The following is a 23,687-nucleotide window of genomic DNA, read 5'->3' on the forward strand; positions in this document are numbered from 1 at the left end:
TAACAAGAGTGAGCGTATGAACTGTGGTCGTAAAATCGTACTGTCAAAGTTACCTCATGTAAAAGATTTGAGAATATTTTTTAATGAGCATTTAAGAACTTGAATAATTAAAAATGAATATTCTTGTCAAGTTTAAGTTTGAATTGTTAAATGCTCATTCTTTTATTTGCTGTTCCTCTCTGGAGCTGTGAACTTTTCTATACCTGTGGGACTTGATAGCTATTTTATTGTCTATGTCTAGTTTCAGTCTTTCACATATCTCAATCTTTACAGTTTAGCTACAGCTGTGATCTTCTACGCAGTACCCTGGTACAGCTTAGCTTCTGTTGCCAATATACTGCACAGTTGTTATGAGCTGGTCATCTTTGTGTCTCTGAGGTTTAAGAACTGATGTTACTGAGAAGGAAAATTCAGAATTGTTTTACCACAGGGGTGATAATTTCCTTCAGAAAGTTATGTGTGCCACATTAAAACAAATGTTTCCTTAAAGAAGTTTTCCAGCCTCCTAAATTTCCCATCTAAAAGTAAACAAAAGCAAGCAAGTTATACCACTGAGGAGACTGCAATTGCTTGTATGAAATATATCTTCTTTAAAGGAGATATGCTTAAGAAAGTTTTCATGCAATGCTTATGCTTTTAAATGCTTGCAATGTTTGATTAAGTATCTCTAAAAAATATTTGTGTAACTGCTGAAGGCAAATATTTTATGCAAGTGAGTGCTTGATCTGAAGATAGATGGCAGATTGAGCAAATAATTCTACAGATGCTGCAAAAAAGGCTGCAAACATTTTTTTCATTGTTGTCAGATGATATGGAAAGCTTCTGCTGAGCCTGATCCTTCTAACATACATTTCAGTTCATTACGGGAGCCCCATGTGTTTGATTTAAAATGAATTAAGATAACACAGCGACTTCTAGTCTGGCATTTTTAACTTTGATGGAAATTAACTTTGATTTCCTAACTTGATTTTCACATCTGTAGCTGTCTGTTAGGTATAATCTAGTTTGATAAAATAGGGCGAGCAGTGGACAACAAAACTTGCATCCTTTAAGTGTTTCTTCTGTATGGAGAAATCATGGTCTTGTGAAGAGCTTTATCCACTCTGATCTTGAAAGCACCCAAGGATGGGAATCTGCACCTCCAGGGAGCAGCTTGCTCTGCTTCCGTGCTATCTTTTTAATTCCCTGAGTAGTGTTCTAATTGGGTTAATAATATCTGAACTCAGTTGTGGCTGAAAGTCGTAGCACGTCTGAAATGCATAGAAGGAAGTTTTCTTCAGGTCTTGTCTGAGACAAGTGAGTGTTTTGGAAAGACTTCGGGCAGCACCGGCAGTACTGCATGCATGGTAACCAATCTGTTTTGTACACATTAATTTGCACACTCCTATGAGGCATAATCTGACTTTAATGTGGAATTTTAACTAATTGTTTCTGTTTGTGTGTCCTGCAGGAGAATGACTCAGGAACATTGGATACAGTCGGTGCAGTTGTTGTTGACCAAGAAGGAAATGTTGCTGCTGCTGTCTCCAGTGGAGGTTTAGCACTAAAGCATCCTGGAAGAGTTGGTCAGGTGATTACATGTTTTCTGGCTCTTTAGTCTCACAGTTGTGTTTTACAACACTCGTGTTATAGTGATATATAGTGCTGATATAGTTTATAGGCAATATAGGTAAGAAGCTTTTCTTTATTTACTTACCTTTTGCCAGAACTGTTAATATTTAATTTCTCACCCTTAAACACCTCTTTGATACTACAGATTGTCTCTTAAATGCTTAAAGCATTTATGAATAGGACTTCCAGCATTATTTACAGAGGTTCTCCAGCAATTTTATTTTTAAATAATCTTATGAATTGGTAGGAGTGAGAAAGGTATTAAAAGAACAAATGAGATGTAGGCATTCTTCGTTGTTACTAAGCAAGAGAGTTTTTGAGTGCTTTAGAAATGTAGTTCTCTGTTAACTGTACAGATGTATTTTTGGTCCACTCTCACCATTGTCATAAGAGCAGTTCTCATACAAAATGTATTAAATTTTAAATTTTTAAAATTTTTTAAATTTCATTTTGGAATAGAAAAGTGAAAGGGACTTTACATGAATAGGGCACACTTGGTACTATTTTGTCTTGATATCTGTACCTCGTTTTCGGAAAGGTTAAGGTTAAGTGACAACAGTATATCACAAAGTTAGCACTCAGTTACAATGGATTTGAATTTTTACTAGTATAATTTGTAATAATACTTAGGTTTTTCTTGGCTTTTTTTTTTTAAACCAAAAAGCTTGAATACTGAAATTTATGAAAGATGTTCTTTTCTTAGGCAGCTCTTTATGGGTGTGGCTGCTGGGCTGAAAATACAGGAGCTCATACACCTTACTCCACTGCTGTGAGTACTTCAGGTATTTGCTACTTTTATAAATATTTCAAAATGTTGCTCAAGTATTTATTTTCAGTTTCTTTACAAAAAACCAAATAAAATATTTATTTGAATAGTGAATTAAAACATTGACATTAATTCCATAATACATTCTGTATTTGTATCATTTAGTTTATATATAAGTGTGTGTGTGCATGTGTGTGTCAGTATTACCTTGAAATTCATGAATTCATTTCCACTGGTTTCTTACATTGGTCATTGTACTTAAAATCAACAAGCATCAGAACTGTCCTCTTTATAAGACCTCATCTTGTATTGAAAGCATGTGTTCTACCTGTTGTACACCAAGGGATCCGGCAAAGAATTGTTAAAAGCCTAATAGTGTTTTAAACAGAATGCTTCTCTAACTGGAAGTCTTTGGTAGAGGACTAAGGTAATTTGGGAGTCCTTAACATAAGTGGGTCCCTTGGATACAAAAATGCTGCAGATGGCAATTTTTTCCACCAAAATAGTTAAGTATTTTTTAAAGTGATTTTGACCTTAGTCTCTTCATCTCTCAAATGGAAGATAAGAAGAGTATAATAAAAATAATAAAAGAGTAATTAAAAGAATTGATAAGTAGGGTAATAACTGATTGTGCAGTGTAAGACTGGAGAACGTAAGCTAAGACGTTTCTGACTTGTCAGGTTAAGATATTGAAAAAAATAACCGTGGTGTGTTTAAAAAAAAAAAAAGGTAATATTTAGAACACAAGAGTTTTAAGATGAAATTATACAGGATTTGTAAAGTAAAGTAAAAGCTGTGGAAGAAAGTTAATTTCATCTCAGTGTTGTTCCTGGTTGTATGAACATAAATAAATGTAGCTCTTTTTTCTAAGTACTGATGTCAGGATGCAAAATTTATGATTTGGACTCTTGCTTAATGGTCAGTTATCTGCATTCATTGTAGGGAGCGATGGAACAGAAAATCTGTGGAGTTCAGTACTCGGTTCTCAGGATTACTGCAGAGTGAGAATCTTGTAACAGAATTAGTGGTGGAAGCAAAGTGTCAGGGTGTGCAACTACAGTTTCATAAAGGCTAAAGAGCATCAGAAATCTCCTGTGTTGCTTTTGCAAGTAATAAAGCTTTTTAATTTCTCCTGATTTAAAGTCTGTCTCACACTGTTGAAAGCTTATGTCAGTGTTCCCCATTAGATGTAGTATTAATGAAAGGCAGGCATCTTTTTCAGTACAGCAAAGGGAACTCATGCTAACGGCACAAGTGTTGAAAAATATGTATCCTCTAGAAATATATTTAAATATTGTAGAGTCAGGGAACAGTCTGGAACACCAGAATAGGTGTCAAGCATCAGCTGAGTATTGCAGATTGTTTCTGGAAAAGATGAGAAGGACACTTTTACTTAATTTTTTAAAACTGATCTTTTCATGTCTACTGGATGTAAGTCTATGCAAGTACAAACATCTCAGTGTACTTAAAGGAGATAGCTGGGTTCAATGATAGCCTTAAATAGAAATCTCCTTTTTTGCTGGTACCAATTTTGTGTAGTGGTAAATAATGCTGCAGTATTTATAATTATCATATACACACATAAATATCTAAATATTTTTCAGATCCTCCAGCTTCTAGGACGTTACGTTAATGCTAATCCCAGTTAGTTGAGATAGACTGCTGGCACTCCATGAAGTGTGACCATCTTTTTACCCAGTGATTTGAAATTCAGACTAGCGGTGTTTAATTAAACTGTTGTTTCTGGGTTTCTGGCTTTCCTTTAAAGCTTGTGTGTGTGAGAGAGAGGAAGAGAAAGAGTGGGATATAGAAATGTTTACAGGAAGTGAGAACTCTTCTGTAATCAATACCATCCTTTTTTCCATTTTCAGAAGCTCATAATGTTTTATTTTGTAATTTATGTTATACTGCTGTTATAAAGTATATTGATGCCTAAGCATCTGACAGTGTGAACCATGAAGCTAATTGAGGGGTGGAGAAATAGAAGAATTAAACTATAGGAAAGATGGAAAGAGTGAAATGTACAGCTTGGTTGGACCACAACAGGAAGTGGGAATGGAGGCATAAATGTCTGCAAATATTCAAAAGGTGAAATTGCCAAGGCTGATTAAGAAAATACATTGTTAACATATTTCATTTTTGCATGAAAGTTTTAGAAAAGAAAAGGTGCTGCCTAAACTCAATAAGATTTTGAAGGCTCTGAGTTGCCAGTGCTTCCTAAAAGAGGATAAATGCTGTCACTTGATATACCTAAAATCAGACTAGGTTGTATTTGTAGTTGTGATCACAGTTGATAGAACTGTTCAATATCTACTTCTGCTGCAACAGTATGTTTTGTTCATTGCAGATCTTGAGATTTCCTTTTGAACATTATGAAGGACAATTTTAGAAGTGAAATTTTGAGACAACATGTGTCAAGACAACTTGTTTTATCTTATTATGGTGTTTTATTTGCAAATACAGTGGCATCATGCATGGGACTGCACGTATTTAATTGTATGGGGTTTATTTACCAGGTTTGGTATGCCTTATCACATACAGACATGCTTCTTCTCATCATGCAGGTCCAGAACATTGTTAAATAATGAAAAAACCAAAACCTTATTTGCAAATAATTTTCCCTCCCAAAGCTTTACAATGTATGTTAATACCAAGTGGGAAAGTAGATGATTCACTCAGAACTGATATTATTTCCAAGAAATTAATCTCTATGTCAAATATGAGTAAGAATTTTGGTAAGTGCAAGTCATTACTGGAAGCTAAAAATGAAATTAGTGTAGAATGTGTTCTGCCACGTTCTGTTCTCTTTAAAGCAGTTCAGAGGTAGGCAACTTTATCTATTTTCCCATTGTGTGGGTGACATCATAGACTTTTTTAAGTTCTGGGTAGATTAATACATAGTTATAGAGAAAATGATGTTTTGCTTTGAGACTGGCTTTAGTCACTATGTAATTGTTTAGGATGCAATTTATTGACTTCTTTTTAGTAGATATTAAACTGGATTCAAATGCCTGATTTAAGGAAGGCAGGTTCATGTTGGATGTATGGCAGCACTAGTTCTGATGTTGTGCACATACTGCAGTTTTCTCAAGGTGGCAAATGGGCTGGGTAGCAGGCTAATATTTGGAACATCATTGTTTTTTTTCAAGAGAATACTGAGATTGGCTGTTGAGTCATCAGCTGGGTCAGTGGTGCGTCTAAACTGGTAAGAGAAGAAACATTACAAGGCTCTGAGCTTTTTAATAAATGATGTTCCTGCCAGAAGGCTGCTGCCACACGAAACCATGCCCTTGCCACTGCTTACGTAAATCTGTTTCCTCATTTATCTGCTCTGTCTTCTCTTGGGCTGATTTTGTTGTTATCCTAAGCTCAGATTATATGAAATATTCTATTTCAGTCCTATCCACCTGCATTTCTATCTCTTCTATCTGTGGAAATTGTTTCTAAACTCTAAATAAAGTATGTCGTAACTTTGCACATCTTTTCCTTTTAATTTGTCTTTAAAATTTTAAATTTGGCGGAAGTTTCTGCTAGTATTTTCTACAGAGACATTTTTCTTCTGTATGAAAAGTAAATTAGATTTGTGTTATTGTATTTCATATGCTGAGTAGTCTAGATACAGACTTTTACTATTTCCTGTTAAATGCTTAGCAAAATTCATCAAATCGTATTTAAAAGAAATCTTGATTGAAGGTTTAAATTCTGATTTGTTTTGAAGTTCTGTCAGTAGGATACTCTAAATTATCAAGTGCTAATATATTCTAAGCCCAGTGTTTCAGACCTTCTGTAAAGATTCTTTGTGAAATCGCACATTGCACATCTGTGGTATTTTAGACTTTTTAACAAGCTACAGAGAAAAAATTGAGAGTTTGTTGAATCAGTCTATGTATACAGAAAAAGGGTGTTTTTTGGCATTAGTTTTCTGCAAGGAATTTTTAAGGGCCAGCATTTATTTTAAGCCTAACTATTTTGGGATCATGCTTATGAAAGTGCTCGTGTCTTTGGATTTTAGAGGCTGCAATAAGAAGAAGATTGAACAGATTGGGGAAAGCCTCTGGTGTGGGGAAAAGGAGTCTGGGATACTAATTCAAAATGTACAAAATAGAAACTCTTGGAAGTTGAAATCTACTCAGAATTGGCAGAAACATAGGAATGGACACAGTGGGCCAAACTGGAGCTCCAGATGGTTTGCTGTGCTGTTTCAAATAGAGGATGATTGCAGGTCTGCTGGGAAAAGTACTGGAATGGAACTGACGCCTCCACTGTGTTATCCAGCCTTCTAGTGATTTGTGACACTGTGACTTTATGAGCTGAGATGTCCTTCATTTTAATAGGTCAGGACAACTTTCTAAAGATGTCTTATTTCTATTTCTATTTAGAAGCTCAGTTATTTAATCTTTGTCGGGAATATGTTGGTCTTTTTTTTTTTTCTTTTTCTTTACTGTGATGATTGACCTCTGTAGAAGCTTTCTTGGAAAAAGTGTTAGTGTGAATGCCACAGTTAATAATTCAGTTGTTTTTGTACTTGAAGCTTTATGAATTTTGATGTAAAATCCTTCTCTTGAAGCTTCAGTTTGAGGCATATCTTCCTCATACGAGGAGAAAAAAGGGTTGCCATAGACATACTTCATTAAAAGCACTTCTAAATTCATGTAGCTTTTTTTAATGGTCATGCATTATTTGAAGATACGCTTTTACATCTTGATCGTCTGTTGGGCCTCTGGATGCTGGCAGACTTCCTCCTTTTGACATGTTCAGAAAGGATTTAGCATTAGTTGTTACGCCTTCAGCAAGTTTTTTTCTCAAGTATTTTGGCCATTTTTCTCATGATTTTTTTTTTTATTGAATATGCCAAAGTTGGTGGTTCTGAACTTGTCTGGGCATGACTTCAACTTTTTGAACAGTATTTTCTTACCTCTAACAGTCTCTTGGCCTTTTTGTTTAGCCACACTGTCTTTTGACTGTATTTTTTTTGGCTTTTCAAAAGATACTTCATGGTTTATAATGTGCAGGATATTGTAAAACTCATATTTTATGGATATAGTTTAACAGGAGGTGGAACAATGAAATCAAAAGATGAAGAGAGGAATGGAGAGACATTGGGATTTAGGAATGATTTTGAGTGGAAAGGGCACTGAATTCAAGGTCTGTTTTGTAACTGTTAGTCTGACAGTCAGTTCCTGTATAAGCAAGTAAAAATCTTTCTGATTTTGCGTAGTTTTTGGTAGACATTTTAAAGCACAAACTTTGAATTATGTATTTTTTTTTCCTGTAAGAAATGTGGTTGAGAGACTTCTGGCAACTTAAGGATAAACACTACAGGAATGCTGTAAGTATATAAAAACTAGTATTAAAAATCAAGAAATGCAGAGAATGTTGTTACAGACACAGCTAAGATATCTGTACCTCCTTAAACTAACAGTGTAAGAATGATGGTAGAGATTGAGTGAAGGCTTGTAAAATGAGAAAGACATCACCACTGGCTTTTGTTTAGCATTAATGTAAGTAAGGGGAAAGATGGTTAATGGATTAACATAGTAGAAAACAAATCTTTTGATTTAAAAGTTCCTACTTGTTTGTGTGCATGCATGCACATGCATGTTCATATGTTCACTCATACACACTATACAACCTTCCCTTTCATGCACACACGCAAAAAAAAAAAAAAAAGAAAAAAAAAAAAAGAAAAAAACAACCAACCCAACAAAAGCATGCACTGAGGGCCACTTGGATCTCTTTAGTAAATGTCTTTTGTTGGTATATGAATGTAAACACAGGAAGATGGGTATTATTTGGCAGGAAAATATTTGTGAACAGAACCCAACCACAGGAGAAACAATAGCCTGTCTTTTGGCTGTACTTTAAGAAAGCATTTCCTATGTCTTTGATTCGTATTATGTTCATGAAAAAAATGTGTATATTTTTGCATTCAAAATAATATCAAGTGTGACACTGAATCTCCCCAGCTGGGACATCCATGGTGATTGTGAATATTGCTCTACTAACTGTGCCAAAAAGAGGCAGGTTATGTTTTTCCTGGGAGATAAGTTGAAAAGTAATAATTCTTTTTTTGGATATACAGAGCCTTACATAGAAAATCTACAGTAACAGCTAATTGGGGAGGCTTTGAAAACAAAACTGTAAGTGGAATTCTTGAGTGGAAATGAACAGACTGAGAATTACATGTTGCATTCCTTTTTAACATCTTACTAGCAGCAGGACCCTTTCTTCATGCATAACTTCTGTGCTTTGGGAAGATATGTGTAGCAATCTGAAACTAGCAAGCCTTTTAATAGTGCATTCCTGAAGATAGGCAGAAAGTCTCACGTTATTTAGGAAATACAAAAATTCTATGGCAGAAAGATGAAAAGTTTCTGACTTTCAGTAGAATTCAGATGATGGCAATGTTTTAGGAATATTTATGCAGACAGTATGTGTTTTGTGTAAATAAATAGACTGACTCGCCTATTTTTTGTGCTAGTGAATTCACAGAGATCCTAAAGAACTGACTGTTAAACTGTGAAGTCAAAATCCTCTTTTCTCGTAAATGCATTAGAATACTTCCAGAGATGTTTTGGATGGACTTTTCTTTTGATGTATCATTCAGTGAAGTGAAAAACAGCACATTTTATCTTGTAAAGAATCATAGAATTGCTTATGTTGGAAGGAACCACTTGAAATTATCTCCACAGATGGAGATTGCACAACTTCTCTGTAGTGTTTGACTGCTCTATTATAGTGAAGGGTTCTCTTGTGTTCAGGTTGTTTTACGTCTCGTAATTTTGCCCATTGCCTCTTGTTCTGCCAGTGGGTTCCCCTGAGAAGAGTCTGACTCACTAATCTTTATTTGCTCCCATTAGATATTTGTACACATTGATAAAACGAGAGTTGAGTGTTGTTTCACAATAAGTTGAGCTACACACATTGGGTGTGTTCCTTTGCCAGCACTAACAACCATGTGGCTATGTAAAGAATACACAAACTAATCCTCTTTCCTAAAGCTTTAGGTATAGCTTTATTTTCTGTCAGACTGTGAAATTACTCTTGGATAATTTGAATTTACTTGACATAAAAGTTCATCAAACGTGTCTTTCCAAACTTCATGCATGTAAGTTAGTGCTGCCCACTTTCCCTCCTTTTTAAAATTATAATCAATATGGAAACAAACATATTCACACTTTCTCTTCCTGCCTATTTCTGCTAAAACTTTTACTACTGTTCAGTTCTGTTCTTTCCAGTCCATTGTGTACTTCGTGGATGATATTGTTGACAAAGCAGAGAAGGGATTGTGGAATATGAAATGCCACCTGAAAAGAGATGGATTGTGTTTGTTAAATTGATACTCAAGCTATGCCACAGCCAGTGTTTCCCTCTCTTCTTTTGGAAGGCACCAAACCATTGACTTCAACCTACTTGAAAACTCATTTCAGCAGGAATCACAGTTATCTGCTGATGTGAAGAGGAGATGTTTCTCAAGGAAGCTTTTATCTAAGATGTGGGGCTATGCATTGATGGCAGTGGTGGCTACTGTGGTTCAGTTTGTCAGTTTGACCTGGTCCTTTCTGAGCTCACAGGTCCAGAGTAATTTCACAAGCAAATCTTGTATGCTGTGTGGATTGTTTAAGCTATGTTACAATACAGCTCATCTCTTTGCAAAAGTATGTATTGTCTCTCATCAGGATGAGTCTGATCCTGTAAAGTTTGGGGAATAATAGATAATGTAATGCATCACGGCTGAATCAGCTGCATATGGAGAATTACGTCATTGTGGCAATGAAGCAGAGAGTAAAGGAGGAAAGATCTATCTCCAGACAGATCAGTATTTACCTCTGAAGTGAATACTTCTGTCAAGAGCTCATGCTTTATGTCCAGATGCCTTTTGGAGGTGTTAGTTCTGTAGCATGTAGAGTCTGAACTAACATGCTATGACCACAAGGCTGTGTGAAGAGAGAGGACGTAATAGGCAGAGGGTGATTTGTGGAAGTGGTAGTGCTAAGGAGCAGTCAGATAACCACTCTGTTTCTGGCTTAAACATTATTCAGTCACTGGGAGGAAGCGATTGCACAGTTAGCTAATACATTAACTGCCTTATTTCTGTTCCTGAAAATTCAGTGTGATGACCGTTTGTTGTTTGGAACAGTGTGCTAGTTTTTGCAAAGAGATCAAGAGCAACAAAGCTTCTGATGAAGGCAAACACAAAAAGATCATTTTTGACTTTCTTTTTCTGTTTAACCAAAATTAATCTTTCAAAATACCTTAAAGATAAAAATGTAAAATGTACATTTGTTTTGAAGGAGCAACAATTACTCTTCATTCTGTTTTCTCTTAGAGATGCATCTGAAATGCTACTTCAGCTGACACAAGCAGATTTGCCATAGTTGATGTTATCTGGCATTTTCTAGTTTTTGAAACTGGTGGATTCATAAATTGGCTTTTTTTTTTTTTTTTTTTTTTTTTTTTTTTAAGCTGACTGTAAAATTGTAGAATAAGACTACTTGTTCTACAGAATGATTTTAGTTTTTTGCTCATAGAAAAGAGTTAAAAATGTAAAAAGAATAGAGCTCCTTATAAAGGATAGAGCTACTTAGAGAAGATTCTTCAGACACTTCAGACAAAGTTTTTCCTGATGCTAGACTTGTGTTTTGTTGTCTTTGAAACCTACCCAATTTTATAGAAGTTGCAGCCTTTTGGGAAATTTCAGTTTGCATGTTCTTGGTAGCTGTTTGTTAGTTTGGAAGTTAAATCATCCAAGAATTTTTTGGCTACAACAAGAATGTGATCCATTGATCACATTCCCTCCAGGATCAATGCATTTGGAATCGTACAGAACTTTGCTTGCAGGTGTTCTTCCTGGCAGCAGGTCAGTAAGTAAAAATTTTCCCCCACTGGTATGAAGGCAAGATAAAGCAGCTGACAGGAGTACAGTAAGCTAACAATTATGCTGTTTTAATTTAGTACTGCAGTGTATCATGCTAGACCATAGCATTCTCTGTCTTTTCAGAATTAGATTTCAAAATCTGAAATGTTCTTAAATTTCTATTTTAATAGGTAATTTACTGCTATCAGTATCTTCCAAGCCAAATATTTTTATTTTATTGTATTCCAGTTTTTAACATCATTGTCTTATAGGATTTTTGTCATCTCTTCCTAGGGATCCCACTAGTAGCAATAGGAGCTTACTGTAATACAGGTTTCACTGTGTTTCTGTTAGGCATAAGAAGCTACTTCAGGAAACAAAGCAGAAACAGTAACTGGTAACTTGTAAGTTGGTATTTGTTTTCTAGGCACTACTCGAAATAATAACATAAGAACTGAAACAACTTGAAAGGGCCAGGTTCAGACTCTGCTGTATGAAAAACTGAAACACAAATAACCTGTAATTTCTATCTTTAGCTTCTGAAAAGAGAAGAGTCATTTTTTGGCAGCAGAGTGTACTAGATTAATTTTTCCATTCTTGAATGTGAGTAAAGCAAGTTTCCATTTTGTACTCCTTTAAAACAAGCTCCAACACTTTGTGTTGAGGTACTGCACATTTCAATAGCTAGACGGGCTCAGGCAGCTTGTCAAAGCTCCATAAGCTCTCTGCTTATGGCTTGCAGAAAGAAAGCTAGATTTTCATTTCTCCTTCCATTCAACAGGAGTCTCTTTCATGTCTGAAAATTGAAAACGCATGTTTTTCAGTGTGGTGCATGGATGTGTGTGTGCCCTCTGGCACACCTGTTTCTAATTTCCTGACTTGAAAGCATCTTCCATCAAAAGAAGCAAAAAAACAATTTCTTTCTGACACGCTGCTCAGAGGCCCTTGCTTCGCAGAAGGCCTTCCTTTCGATTGCCATCTTGGTTCCATTGGTAGGACATTATAAGATGCAGAGCACACATTGTCTGGGATGTTCAACTTATATTGTGCTGGGTTCTTTCCCCTCTTGTTGTGGTTGTTTTAAGCATTAAAAATCCACTTGAGAAGTCACTATGTTGAGGGAAAAGCAGTAATTTAATCCATCATTTCTTACATGATGCTGAAATTAAAAACTAAATTCTACAGCAAGTTAACATTTTTATAATCTCCGAGTTAGTTAAAGTGTTAGTGCTAGGTTAGCTGTGCTAATTAGAATATTGTAGCTCAGATTTCTAATCTTTTCTTCAAGATATTATTTGGTGTAAAATAGTATCAAATTGACAACCTTGAAAATCACTAATATGACTGTGAAAGTTGTGTAGGCTAACTAGTGGTTTACTACAGCTAACTACTAAATGTCAATTAGGAAAGAAAAGTACCAACTTTTAAGCACTGCCTTTTGTATTACTGACTTGTCTGTTTTCTCAGTTCAGTGACTGATGCTTTCACAAACATCTGGGTTATCTCCACAGCTACTGTCCTGCTGTATGTACCTATCCAAGGGTATGCTATTGAAATGCATTGGTTTAGTTTACTGACAAGCTAAATAGAATGAAACTTTCAAAGAGGCTTAAAGCAAGTGCTTCAGGTAGCACTTGAAGTGCAAAAAAACTTAGCTTGGTTCTACCACTTAATTCATACACTTATAAAACTTCACTTTGCTAAGCATTGTTCATTTTGACGTATCACTGGTGAAGCACTAAAAATGTGAATCAAAGTATATACTTCTATGTAACTTCATAAAGCATACTGAAAAAAGGCAGATCTTTAAATGGGTTAATAATACCTGCTAAAGTATGTAACTGACATATTTCTTGTCTTGTGTATATATTGACATTGAGTACCAAAAACATGTATAGAGAATTGCCTGCTATTGGAATTATGAATGAAGTGGAAAAATTGTTGTCATTTGTCAGTGTAGTAACAGGCTTCCATGATTGGTTCCCATCTTTTATTTTCTGCAGAACAGCATGTATCTCACTTGTTGCACACCACAGTACAATGTAACAGGTACTTCTGGTTTGCTTGATCTGTGATTCACTGATCAGCAACATCTGCTTCATGGCTAAGGAGTGCAGGAAGGACCATCTTGCTGTGCTCCAGGCTTGTTGGGAGCTTTGTGTTTTTCTGTGGTTTTTTTGGCTGAGGTAGTAACTTGAGAGAACTACTGATACATACACAAATGCTAAATTATAATAAGTTAACAGAAGAAAGAGATACTGTGGAGAAAAAAGGAGGCTATAGATTCTCTGATTGTTCTTGTAGGGATCTTGTATGAATCAGTGAGGAATGCCTAAGCAGGAAAAGTGGTGTTCTCAGAGATGACACATTTCAATACTCACAGAAAAGGGAAGTAATATTTAATGTCTGGTCAGCTTTACAGTTTGAAAGAAACACTACATCAGAAGCTGTTCTATGGCACGATCCAAGATAGTCTGTCTCTGAAAATCAGTTCTGTTGCTTTTCGTATCATGTCCAGGGGTAAAGCAATTTTCAGACAGGATTAGAAACTTCTAAGTGTGAGATATAACTTAATGAAGCAGGGTTGGATATGGTTTGTTTGTTTCTTTGAGTTTTCAGATCTTTTGGTTTAAGTGTGAAGTAAGTGTTACGCCTGTTGTGCACTGTCCCTCTTTGATTCCTATATCGTAGTAGACTGTTCCTGACATGACTTTGGTGCCTTTAGGAATCTGTTTTTTAAATTCATTTCCTCTTAACCCAAGGGGCTAGGAACTTGCATTAAAACACTATTCTTTATCTGTCTTTTGATTTATTTATTCATTTATCCCAACAGAATTTTGCACACTTTGCCTAGAGTAATCCTGAAGAATAACAACTTGCACATGCAAACATGGACAACAGAAGGTGACGTGGTGTTTGAACAATATTACTGTGTTAGGAAAATACTTTGATTACTACATGAAACAGATTTTCTTTGAGAAGCACTAGGGTAACTCAGTACATTTTTCCAGATAGTCATCTCCATTTGACTCACTCCTGTGTGAAGTTTTACAGAAACTTTAGTCTGTCCTACAAATTGTTTACCTCTAAGATACAATGAGCCTTAGGTTACCAAAGAAGTCATCATCCTGACTGGGAAGGGATAATAAAATGATTTAGTCTCTGTTTACAGAGAAGTTACTAAAACAAGCGTAGTTGAACTTCGGTGCAGAATTGAAAGTTCTTAGAGAATCCCTGTTGGTTTGATTTCAGTGTAATTTTGTGAAGAACTCTGGAGTGTAGGAAGACGCATAATTAAAGGTTGCATAATGTGAGATATTTAAGCAAATGAAGCAGACTTGCATTTCCACTAGCATATGTGCATGATTTGGGAAGCTCTGTCGCTGTCTTGGTTCAAGTTAATATAAGCCTTTCTCATGTTGGCTCACACTGGTGCTGGTTAGGTTACAAGTGAATGAAGTTATAAATGTGAGCCCACAGTTTGTATTGTATGTTATAAATCAGGTTTAGACTGCTGTAATTCCTTATGCATTCATTTTGTGTTTAGCCATAGCGTAATCTGCAGTATTTTCCCAGTTTAAGACAACAGAGACGTCTTGGTCTGCTGAACTTGTAGACAGTTCACACTGACGTATTTGGTTCTAACTTAAGAGGAAGTGCAATTCTATGGTGATAACTATGATAATTATTTTTCCTAACCTTTATCTGTTCTGAGTATGGGAAACACTATTTACTTCTGTTGTTCAAAAATAGATGTTCCTACTTTAAAAACTGAAGGAAGAAATTTTTCCTTTTAAAAATTGGAGTTGGGGATATTGTTTTCATTAGTTATCTGTCCCTCCAGATTGCTGGCATGTGATGTGCTGAAAGATTTTTACTTGCATTGCCAGCAGCAGTCTGTAAGTTTACTGCCTTGTAGGTTGACATAAATACAACAACAAAAAAAATCACTTTGTCTGTGGGGATGTAGAGATGTGTGATGTGTTAGTAGAATTGCAAGGCTGCTTTCCTTGTGGTTCATCCTGGATCACATCAGTGGGCTGCAGCTGTTCTTAGCCCATATGAAGTTTTCCATCTCTCTAATTTTTTTTTGTAGCTGACTTGATGTTTTGGGAACTCTTCAATAAAGTCATTCTCTTGGGGTAAAATAAGATAATACATCATGCTAGAAACTGCCCATTGTCTTTTTGATGCCGAATGAGGAATTAGTTAAATTCTGAAGTGGTAACATCTGTTTTTATTACTACTTAGAGATGCATAATCTTGCTCTTATTTTTGTTTCTCATTTGGTTGATTCAACTCCAAGCCCCATGCTTCTTACCTTAAATTGAGTGTAAGTCTTATCTGTAAAGGTGTTAACAAATGTTGATTGAGAAAAAGTCAACTTGCTGGAATATATCCTTATTTAGCTTCTTTCTTTACAGCTAAACTTCATAATAATATGTTTTATTCATTTAAAAAAAAAAAAAAGAGCTGTGTTGTCATCTACGGGCAAAATACATCAAACAGCTTTTGCATGTTCTTGATGCATTAACTTGCCTTCAATAAATATGAGATAACTCTCAGTTGTGTTGTGGACAAAAGTTTACCAGGGGCAATGAACTGACAGACTCTCCATTAAGTGGTGTTGAAGACACTATTGTGTGATCCTCTTGAAGATAATATCCTAGCCAGGACACTTTTCTCAATAACTAGAGAGTTTGGCAGTCTCTGTGAAAACGTTTTCCTCTTGTGCTCTCAAGAATTGCCTTTGCTATGTAATTGCTATAGTATTTTAGCTCTTTCATTTTCCTCTGAATTTATAACTGCCTTATACTTAATCTGTTTGCTATACAAAGAATTTTTGGTCTTTCTGTAGTGCCAGTTTCATGTAGATTCAGTGCCAGAGTACCCCACTTCAAACAGTTCAATGTAATTTAATTCTGTTGACTAGGAGACACTGCCCATTTGAAGGAGGGCATAATTGAAGTCTAAGGTGGGAATTTGATGATGGAAAATGCAAGATTTTGGGATGTGTAGCCAAAGTTTTTCTGCTGTCTGATCTCTGTGCTTTTTCAGTGACTTCTAATGCTCCAGATAATAAATAAATCTAATAAAGCTCCAGAAGGGCCTTTTTTGTTCTTTTTTTTTTAATCATGGAAATGTTGAGGGAGTGAAAGAATCTTTTTTTTTTTTTTTTTTTTTTTCTTGATATTTTAGCAGTTTTGAGGAACTCCTTCTGCCCTTTAGGGGAAGGATATAATTAAGTGCCAAGTTACCAGGAAGATTCCTAGAGAAGATTGCTGTGTTAACTGGGTCATAGAAGCACTGGCAAGAACAAGAAGCCAGTGGGAGCTCCAAGAGTCAGTACTAAACCTGCCTGTGAGTGTTTATGCAGTGGTGTGTCCAAAGCCATCAGTACTCCACACTCAGAACATTGGGAAGCACAGAGATGAGGCACGCAGCTGGCTGCAGAATAGGCAGCTTGGATTGGATTTATTTGTTCTTTCTTTGTGCCAGATATAGGCTGTCTTCATCCAGACTCGCTCAGTTTCCTCTGTTCAGGGCTTGTTCATGCTTCCAGTAAAGCGAAAGGTACCCATGGAGACTGAGCTGCTTTTGTCTTGAGCCAGCCTAGGTCCAATGCTTCACCAGCTCTGACTCTGTGCTACGTGAAAGAAATAAGGTGACTTCCAGCCATAGATTGTCTCTGGGAACTGTGTAGTAGTGCATCTGTGTAGCTCTACACCTGACCTAGTACGACCAACTAGATTAGAGCTGTGTTGTTTTTTTGTTTGTTTGTTTTTTTATGGAAACAGATCGTGCTTGCATCCTTGTGGTTACCGAGGAATTGGCTAGAAACATATAGGGATAATTGGGAATTGACTGTATTTGACTTCTATGTATTCTGCTTCACATGTTCTGCTACCTAACTGGCTTTCGGTCATAATATACTTTGATGTTGCACATCTGATCAAACTGCAGTCACCTCATTATAGTTTATTAAAACCATTGTCATATCACAGCAGGTAGTTTTTTTTCCTCACTGGATTGTGTGTTTGATTTTAACTGGCACTTGGCACTAGCTGCTTCATCTACTTTCTTGCCACTGAGGAAACGTGAGTGGGAAGCACAGCAGTAGAATGGCTTCTGTCTGTATCTTGAAGGTATCACCAATGTGTTTCCACATCCAGGAAGACTTTTATCTAATAAACATTCACTGTACCAATTGAGCATTGACAGCAGCTCTCTGTCCTGAAGAATGTTGCTGGAATGGAAAATAGCATGGCAGAAAAACAGCAGACATGAAAGTGCTCCTACATAGTAGCACCAATGGCTGAGTAGTTTTCCTCATGGGCAAGTTTCATTTTTCAGTTCCTTTAAGATAAGCCTTTGAAAATGATACGGATTTTTACTAATATTCAAATGAGGAGATACACTGACAAAATAACACGCTGTTATATAAGTTCACTTATTCCTTTGCTGACAGAAGACTGAATCAGACGGACTGGATCATGCAAAGGAGTTGTTGTGGCATTCACTAAAGATGTTCTTGATTTAAAGATGTCATTTTTACAAGATTAATCCTTTAAAAATATTTATTGCACACACCCAAGGATCATTCCTGTGAGAATGACTAGTCAGTGGGTTGACAGAGGTTGCAGGATCCGGATGAAGATGACATCCCAGAAGCAGTTTTATTGTTTCTTCTCTGTGAATTTAACCTTTTTTTGGTTTGTGTCTTTGTGCAGTAGAAACTTCAGGAAAGCTGCAGGGGAAACTGCTGGTGTAATTGAACTTTCTGGTGACTCAGTATCATTCTCTTAAAAAATAATAAAAAAATTGCAGATACCTGTCATATGCACCTTTTATTTTTTCGCCTGTGATGTTGTATAATGATAGAGTATTTTCATAGTACAACCTATATTTTGACTATTCCTAAACTTTATATTTGCCTAGGTTGTGGAGAGCACCTTGTCCGAACCATACTGGCCAGAGAATGTTCTTGTGCTTTGCAAACAGAAGATGCCCACCAAGCTCTCCTAGAGACTATGCAAAACAAGTTTATTGGTAAGTATCTGGTACTAATTGCCTAAGCATTTCACAACATTGCTCAAAATGCAATTAACCCCATTAAATAAAGGTAGCATGCTTATTTTTGTGATTTCTCTTGAAACCTTATGTGGTTGGCTTCAGATTTAGCATTGTGTTACGTTTTAACAATGTTAAATCGAAGTACAGAAGAATATCTTAGGAAACCTAAAGGAAAGCCCTTGGAAATTTTTCAATTGATATGTGAGTCAGAGAATAACCGGAGAGGTTTGAAAGAACAATTTCCTGTCTGAATCACTGGCTGTGGTGTGCAATTGCATGCTTCAGAGGTGGTTCAGCAGCGTTAATAAAAATTGTTCATCACGTTAACCCTTTTAAATATAGCAGACCTCAAAACCCCTGCAGGTTCTAATTGAATAGACAGATTCTGGTTTGTGATTTACATTATGAAATTGACTTCATAATTTTCATTCTGACAGTGTTATGTTTGACTGTTAGAGAAAGAGCTGTCTTCACACTAGAAGGCTGTGCTTAACAGTCTGCTGCTGTACTGCAGTCATTTTTAGGTGCTGTGAAAATGCAGAATTATAGTATTTTTTTCCAAATATATTATAATTGAAGTAGCACAAATCTAACTTTTTAATTTGATCACTTATTCCACTGCAGGAAATCAGGAATCTATCAGCACAGAATATCAGGAATTTATGACTAAGAGGTCTTCAGAAATGAGACCTGATAGTGTCACCTATTAGTGACTCTGCAGGTACTATATGCAAGTGACCTGCCTTCAGGAGAACCAGGTTTTTGGTCTGCATACTCTCTAAACTTGCTGTGCTGTTATAGCAAACCCGAATGAAACATGCATTTAGAATATCCTAATTTCCTTTCATTTTAACAAACACAGACATGTGAGCACTAACAACAGCTACTAATAAAATACTTCTTAATAGCATTCCATAAAAATTGTGATAAAAGATGGAGAAGTTCGAGAACTGTTTAGTCAAGGTTCTTTTCTTCAAGTTGCTATGAGTCTTTTTTTCTCCCTTTGAATGTATTTTGAATATACTTTGCATCAGTTTGCTTAGCACATGTTTTCATTTTAAATGCGAACTGGCTGTTATGTGATATATGAATTATTTTCTTTGATGAAAATATTTATACTGGACTTTAGAACATATTGAATGTTGCTTAGCTTTTTTGCTATACCTGAAACTATCAATTACAGAGAAAGAGGAGCTGGACAGACAGAGATACTGGGCTAACAGTGCAATATCGTGTAGCCTTGGGAAAACAGACTTAAAACAACAAAACAAGAAGTTGTGGGAAGTGACAAGTGGGAGAGGCAGGATCAAATTCATGCTTTATGTGGTAGGCAAGCTTGAGGAAAAGTGTTTTATAATTCCTCTTTGTAATTTCTTTTGCTAGTTAACTATGGGTCTTATTTCTATTTTCAAAACTTGTCACTGCAGGATTTTGTTATCCATGAGTAGGGATATGTATTACGTTTTTCTCAGTGGTATTTCAGGGTAGCATTGAAATGAAAAAAAGGGATTCAGCTTGAATTCTGTGTTCTGATTAGAAAAAAGAAATCTAGTTTGCCCTCAGCTGTCCTGTGAATGAAGACTGATTAAGAAGGCTTCAAAATCCATATACATTCATTGTTTGTCTGTAACATGTTTACGTGCACATTTGTAGCAAATTGGGCAATTTTGAGGGACTTTGCAGTTTTAAAAATGTAATGCAAAGTCACATCATGCTAATAGAATGCAAGAGCTGAAAAAATACATAGCACATCAAACATTGGGTAGTAAAAAGTTTGTTGTTTTGTTGTTTTTTTTTCCTGTCAATGTCCATAGATGTCGATGTATTATTTCTTGCCTCAAGATGTGTGGCATGATTCAGAATTACTTACCATTCCTAAACAATAAAATGAGGTGAAACAACGTACTAGCCTGCTTGCTAATGGCATGGATTCTTTCCTTGATAGTCTTTTCTAAAGCCCTATTTTGTGGCATTGTCAAGATTTATCCAGAATTATGATGGACCAAGGCCAAAAAAAATTAATAGCTCTAACAAAGCAGAGCCGGAATGTTTTGTCAGAAGTTAGAACGTGTGTTACTTGTATTGGAGGGAGGAACAGCTGATTTTGGCAGTTGTCATCAGATTGGTGCTTCCTGTTTACAGAACTCTTCAAATCTCCACAGAGTCCTGGGAATCCTTCCAGCTAGGGAATGCCTGGCTTAAACAGTGAGTGCTGTTTAAACAGCAGGTGATGAACAAATTAATGGCAGATGTGCTTGTCTCATCCTTTCTCAGGGCCAACTTGCTATGAATGATGCTCAATTGATGGTTAGAACAGTGGTGGGAGAAATTAAATTTCAGCTGCTTCTAAGTTGAGTGGGCTTGATGTCTTCTGTAGGAGAATGCTAAAGCCGTTGAAGAATGGTGCTCTGTAAACAGAAATATCTTCCACACAGAAGAACAGAGGATTTTGTTACTCATCATTCCTTTCAAATATGGCCAAGTTTGTGGAATGTAGACTTAGAGTAAATGTTTGTGTCATCTCACTGGCGGGAAATCTAGGCTTTTAGCAATGGCAGCGTTTTGAATTCTACTTTAAAGTTTCTTATAAGGTTTTGGAAAGTAATGAGCTAAAATACATGGGTGGACCCTGATATTTGTTCTTCCTTTAGAAGAAAAGTCCTAATCTATTCTTGTACTTATAAGCAGTACTTCAGTTCTCAGATGAACAGTGTCTACAGGAAGGTTATAACACCATGATGACACTGAAACTTTCCCTTTTAGAAGTCTTGAGCCAAACGCCTCCCTTGGGAGAAGGAACTTGGACAGTTAGGAATCAGAGAGCATAGATTTCCCAATTACGAGTTTAGCTGACAGGCTGAAAAATGTTTGTGCGTAAACTGTTGCTAGAGTGGCAGCGACTGTTGTTACAGTGTTGTTATTGCTTTGTACTGAGATGCTGCATCACTCTAAGCATGGTAGTATCCTCCTGAAAGCAGAAGAAGCATGCTATGGAAGCATTAATATTCCTTCTGTCTGTGATACGGAGAAAGTTTTGAGAAAAGAATGAAGTGATCCTGGAGTTTCATGTAGCATATTTCATCCACTGCAAGGTTAAGATTTCAAGTTTGTGTGTGATGGCAGACATGCAATTGAGCTCTGCTCAATGCTTATCAATGCAATAAAACCCTCTAAGAAACTACCACTACATGTTTGTGTTACACTCAGGTTTATGTCCTGCTCTATGTCCTGTCTGTGCTTCTCCTTATTAAGAGCGCTGGGCTTTTTTTGGATAGCAGTATCTCCTTATATTTAACTTCTTAAAATCTTGCTTGTAAAGTTTAAAGTAGGGATGCTTTCCCTTGCAGCAGCTTTAAAAATTTTAAACTGAAGTTTTAAATTCTTATTATCATAAAATATAAAATCTATGGTTTCAGACAGCTTGTGCTTGAATATTTCACAAATGACACTGCATTAAAGTAAAAGCTGGCTTAATTTAGTGCTCATGTATTCCTCTAATCTTTATTTAAGTTGTTAGCTTGATCCATATTGTGATACATAGCGGAAGCACAGACGAGGGGCACTGATGTAGGTGAAATACGGACCTAAGAAAATCTGAATTTCACTCATGTTGTGAAGGATGCACAAGAAGATACAGAACTGTTTAGTTGGAGGATGCTACAGCACTTAATTGGTTCCACCACTCCGCGTTCAGTGTTCACAGTAAAGTTCTGAAGACTTTGAACGCTAATGTAAACAGGGAAGCTGGTCATGGTTTCTGTGCTATAGAAGACTATGAATAGCAGACATCTGATGAACAACTGGTTAGTCCTTCAGCTGGATAACTGTAAAGAAAACACTTCTTTTACTTCTAAATATCAGATCTGTGCTAGACTGTGTCTGTCTAGTAGCTTCAAATCAGGAAGCAGCACCGGGTCAGAAATGATTAGCACGTGTTGGTCATATCCTAAAAATACATTTGTATGGTTTGGACTAAGTGCTCTTCAGTTTGGAAGGTGCTTATGTGTAAAATTTCTTTGCGTTGCTTCAGCCCAGTTCTGAGGCTGAAACTGGGTCTTGGTGTTCAGCTATGGTTGCTCTTCCAGAGTATGATGGAATCCGTGAACTGCTGTGAAGATATTTGCTTCTTTTTAAGAGACTGTTATTGCAGATTAATAACATACAAAATATATAACTAAAAACATGGAAAGCACCATTTGTCAGTAATAACAGAATAGTTGAGCTTCAAAGGAGCTCTGATCTGTAAAACATAATTTTGTGATTCAAGGGGGTGAGAATTAAAATATATTTTTATTCGGTTGGTTTTTACTACCCCTTCTCTCAGGTGTGACCAGTAAGAGCTTGCATTATTTTCTAATGCCCTACTACAAGTTTTGCTTTGGATTTTTCTTGCCAAAATCTTCAGTGTTACACCAGTATAAATGAAAAAGGAACAGTGAATTTCATTTGCACTGATACTGCCCATGTTTTTGTAGCTTTGTGATTAGCAAGCTATGAGATCAATCATTGCAATTAAAAATATTTTTGAGTAGTAGGTATGTTTTGTTTTCACTGATTTTTTTAATTGTTTAGCAAGATCTGTCATTCTTAAGAGTACAGAGAGAGAAAAACTCATGTAGAAACACGGAAGTCAGATCACTTTTCCCTTCTAATGTGACACCACGATGGCTTTCACATACATGAAAGTTGCTCAGTTTCAGCTTACACCTTTCTATTTAGAAACGAATTTGTTTTTTTTTTAATACGTACATACATACATACATATATATATATATATATATATATGAAAAATGCCATTATCAACATCATTGTTGTTAATATTATTATTTTACAAAAGTCTGCTCTATTCGTCCTGTTTCTTGAAGGCTCAGCCATAATAAAATCATTTTTAGAAGTGAATTAATGACATATGTTCATAAAGTTTGAATTCACAGTGTTTTGAGAATACTCAAATTATTTCCTGTGCACACTGCATTAATTGTATTTAGAAGTGAAGTATAATACTGTATTTCTACCATTATTTTCAGAAGCTTGCTAATGGATGTACGTCTTTCATTAATATATTTGAACCCCTCTTTTTAAAAAAAATTGCTTTAATTGGAAAATAAAATGCATTCTGTTTTAAAGAATGTACAACTCAGCATGTATTTGGTTTGGCTTAGATCTGATTTTAAGGGAGGAGAAGCAGTCTCTCTGAATTTACTGTTGTGTAGAACGCTGTGATGCTATTACTGTAGGCAACTGTTTTTTGCTGTTACTAGTTAGAGGTTGATGGGCCACAACTTAGCTAGTGCAGGAATGGAGGCACCTTCCTTGTTGCTGTTGCTTTGCTCTGAGGTGGTTCAGCTGAAATTGCTGGTGAAAGCAGCTGGAATGGGT

General features: G+C 36.1%; 1 protein-coding gene across 2 annotated transcripts in view; it reads left to right on the forward strand.

The window, feature by feature from the left end:
• The window catches only part of TASP1 (taspase 1), a gene marked incomplete at both ends in the record, with an annotated part of 72,093 nt that overhangs the window by 31,657 nt on the left and 16,749 nt on the right, over positions 1–23,687 (forward strand). For both annotated transcript variants that reach the window (XM_079532506.1, XM_079532507.1), the window contains 3 exons: positions 1,451–1,570; positions 2,315–2,393; positions 18,174–18,284. In XM_079532506.1, the coding sequence (XP_079388632.1) occupies positions 1,451–1,570; positions 2,315–2,393; positions 18,174–18,284 (310 nt within the window). The remainder of the gene's footprint in view (positions 1–1,450; positions 1,571–2,314; positions 2,394–18,173; positions 18,285–23,687) is intronic.

The sequence above is a fragment of the Tetrao urogallus genome (genome assembly GCF_951394365.1).
Source record: "Tetrao urogallus genome assembly, chromosome: 2".
In the NCBI taxonomy this organism is placed as follows: domain Eukaryota; kingdom Metazoa; phylum Chordata; class Aves; order Galliformes; family Phasianidae; genus Tetrao; species Tetrao urogallus.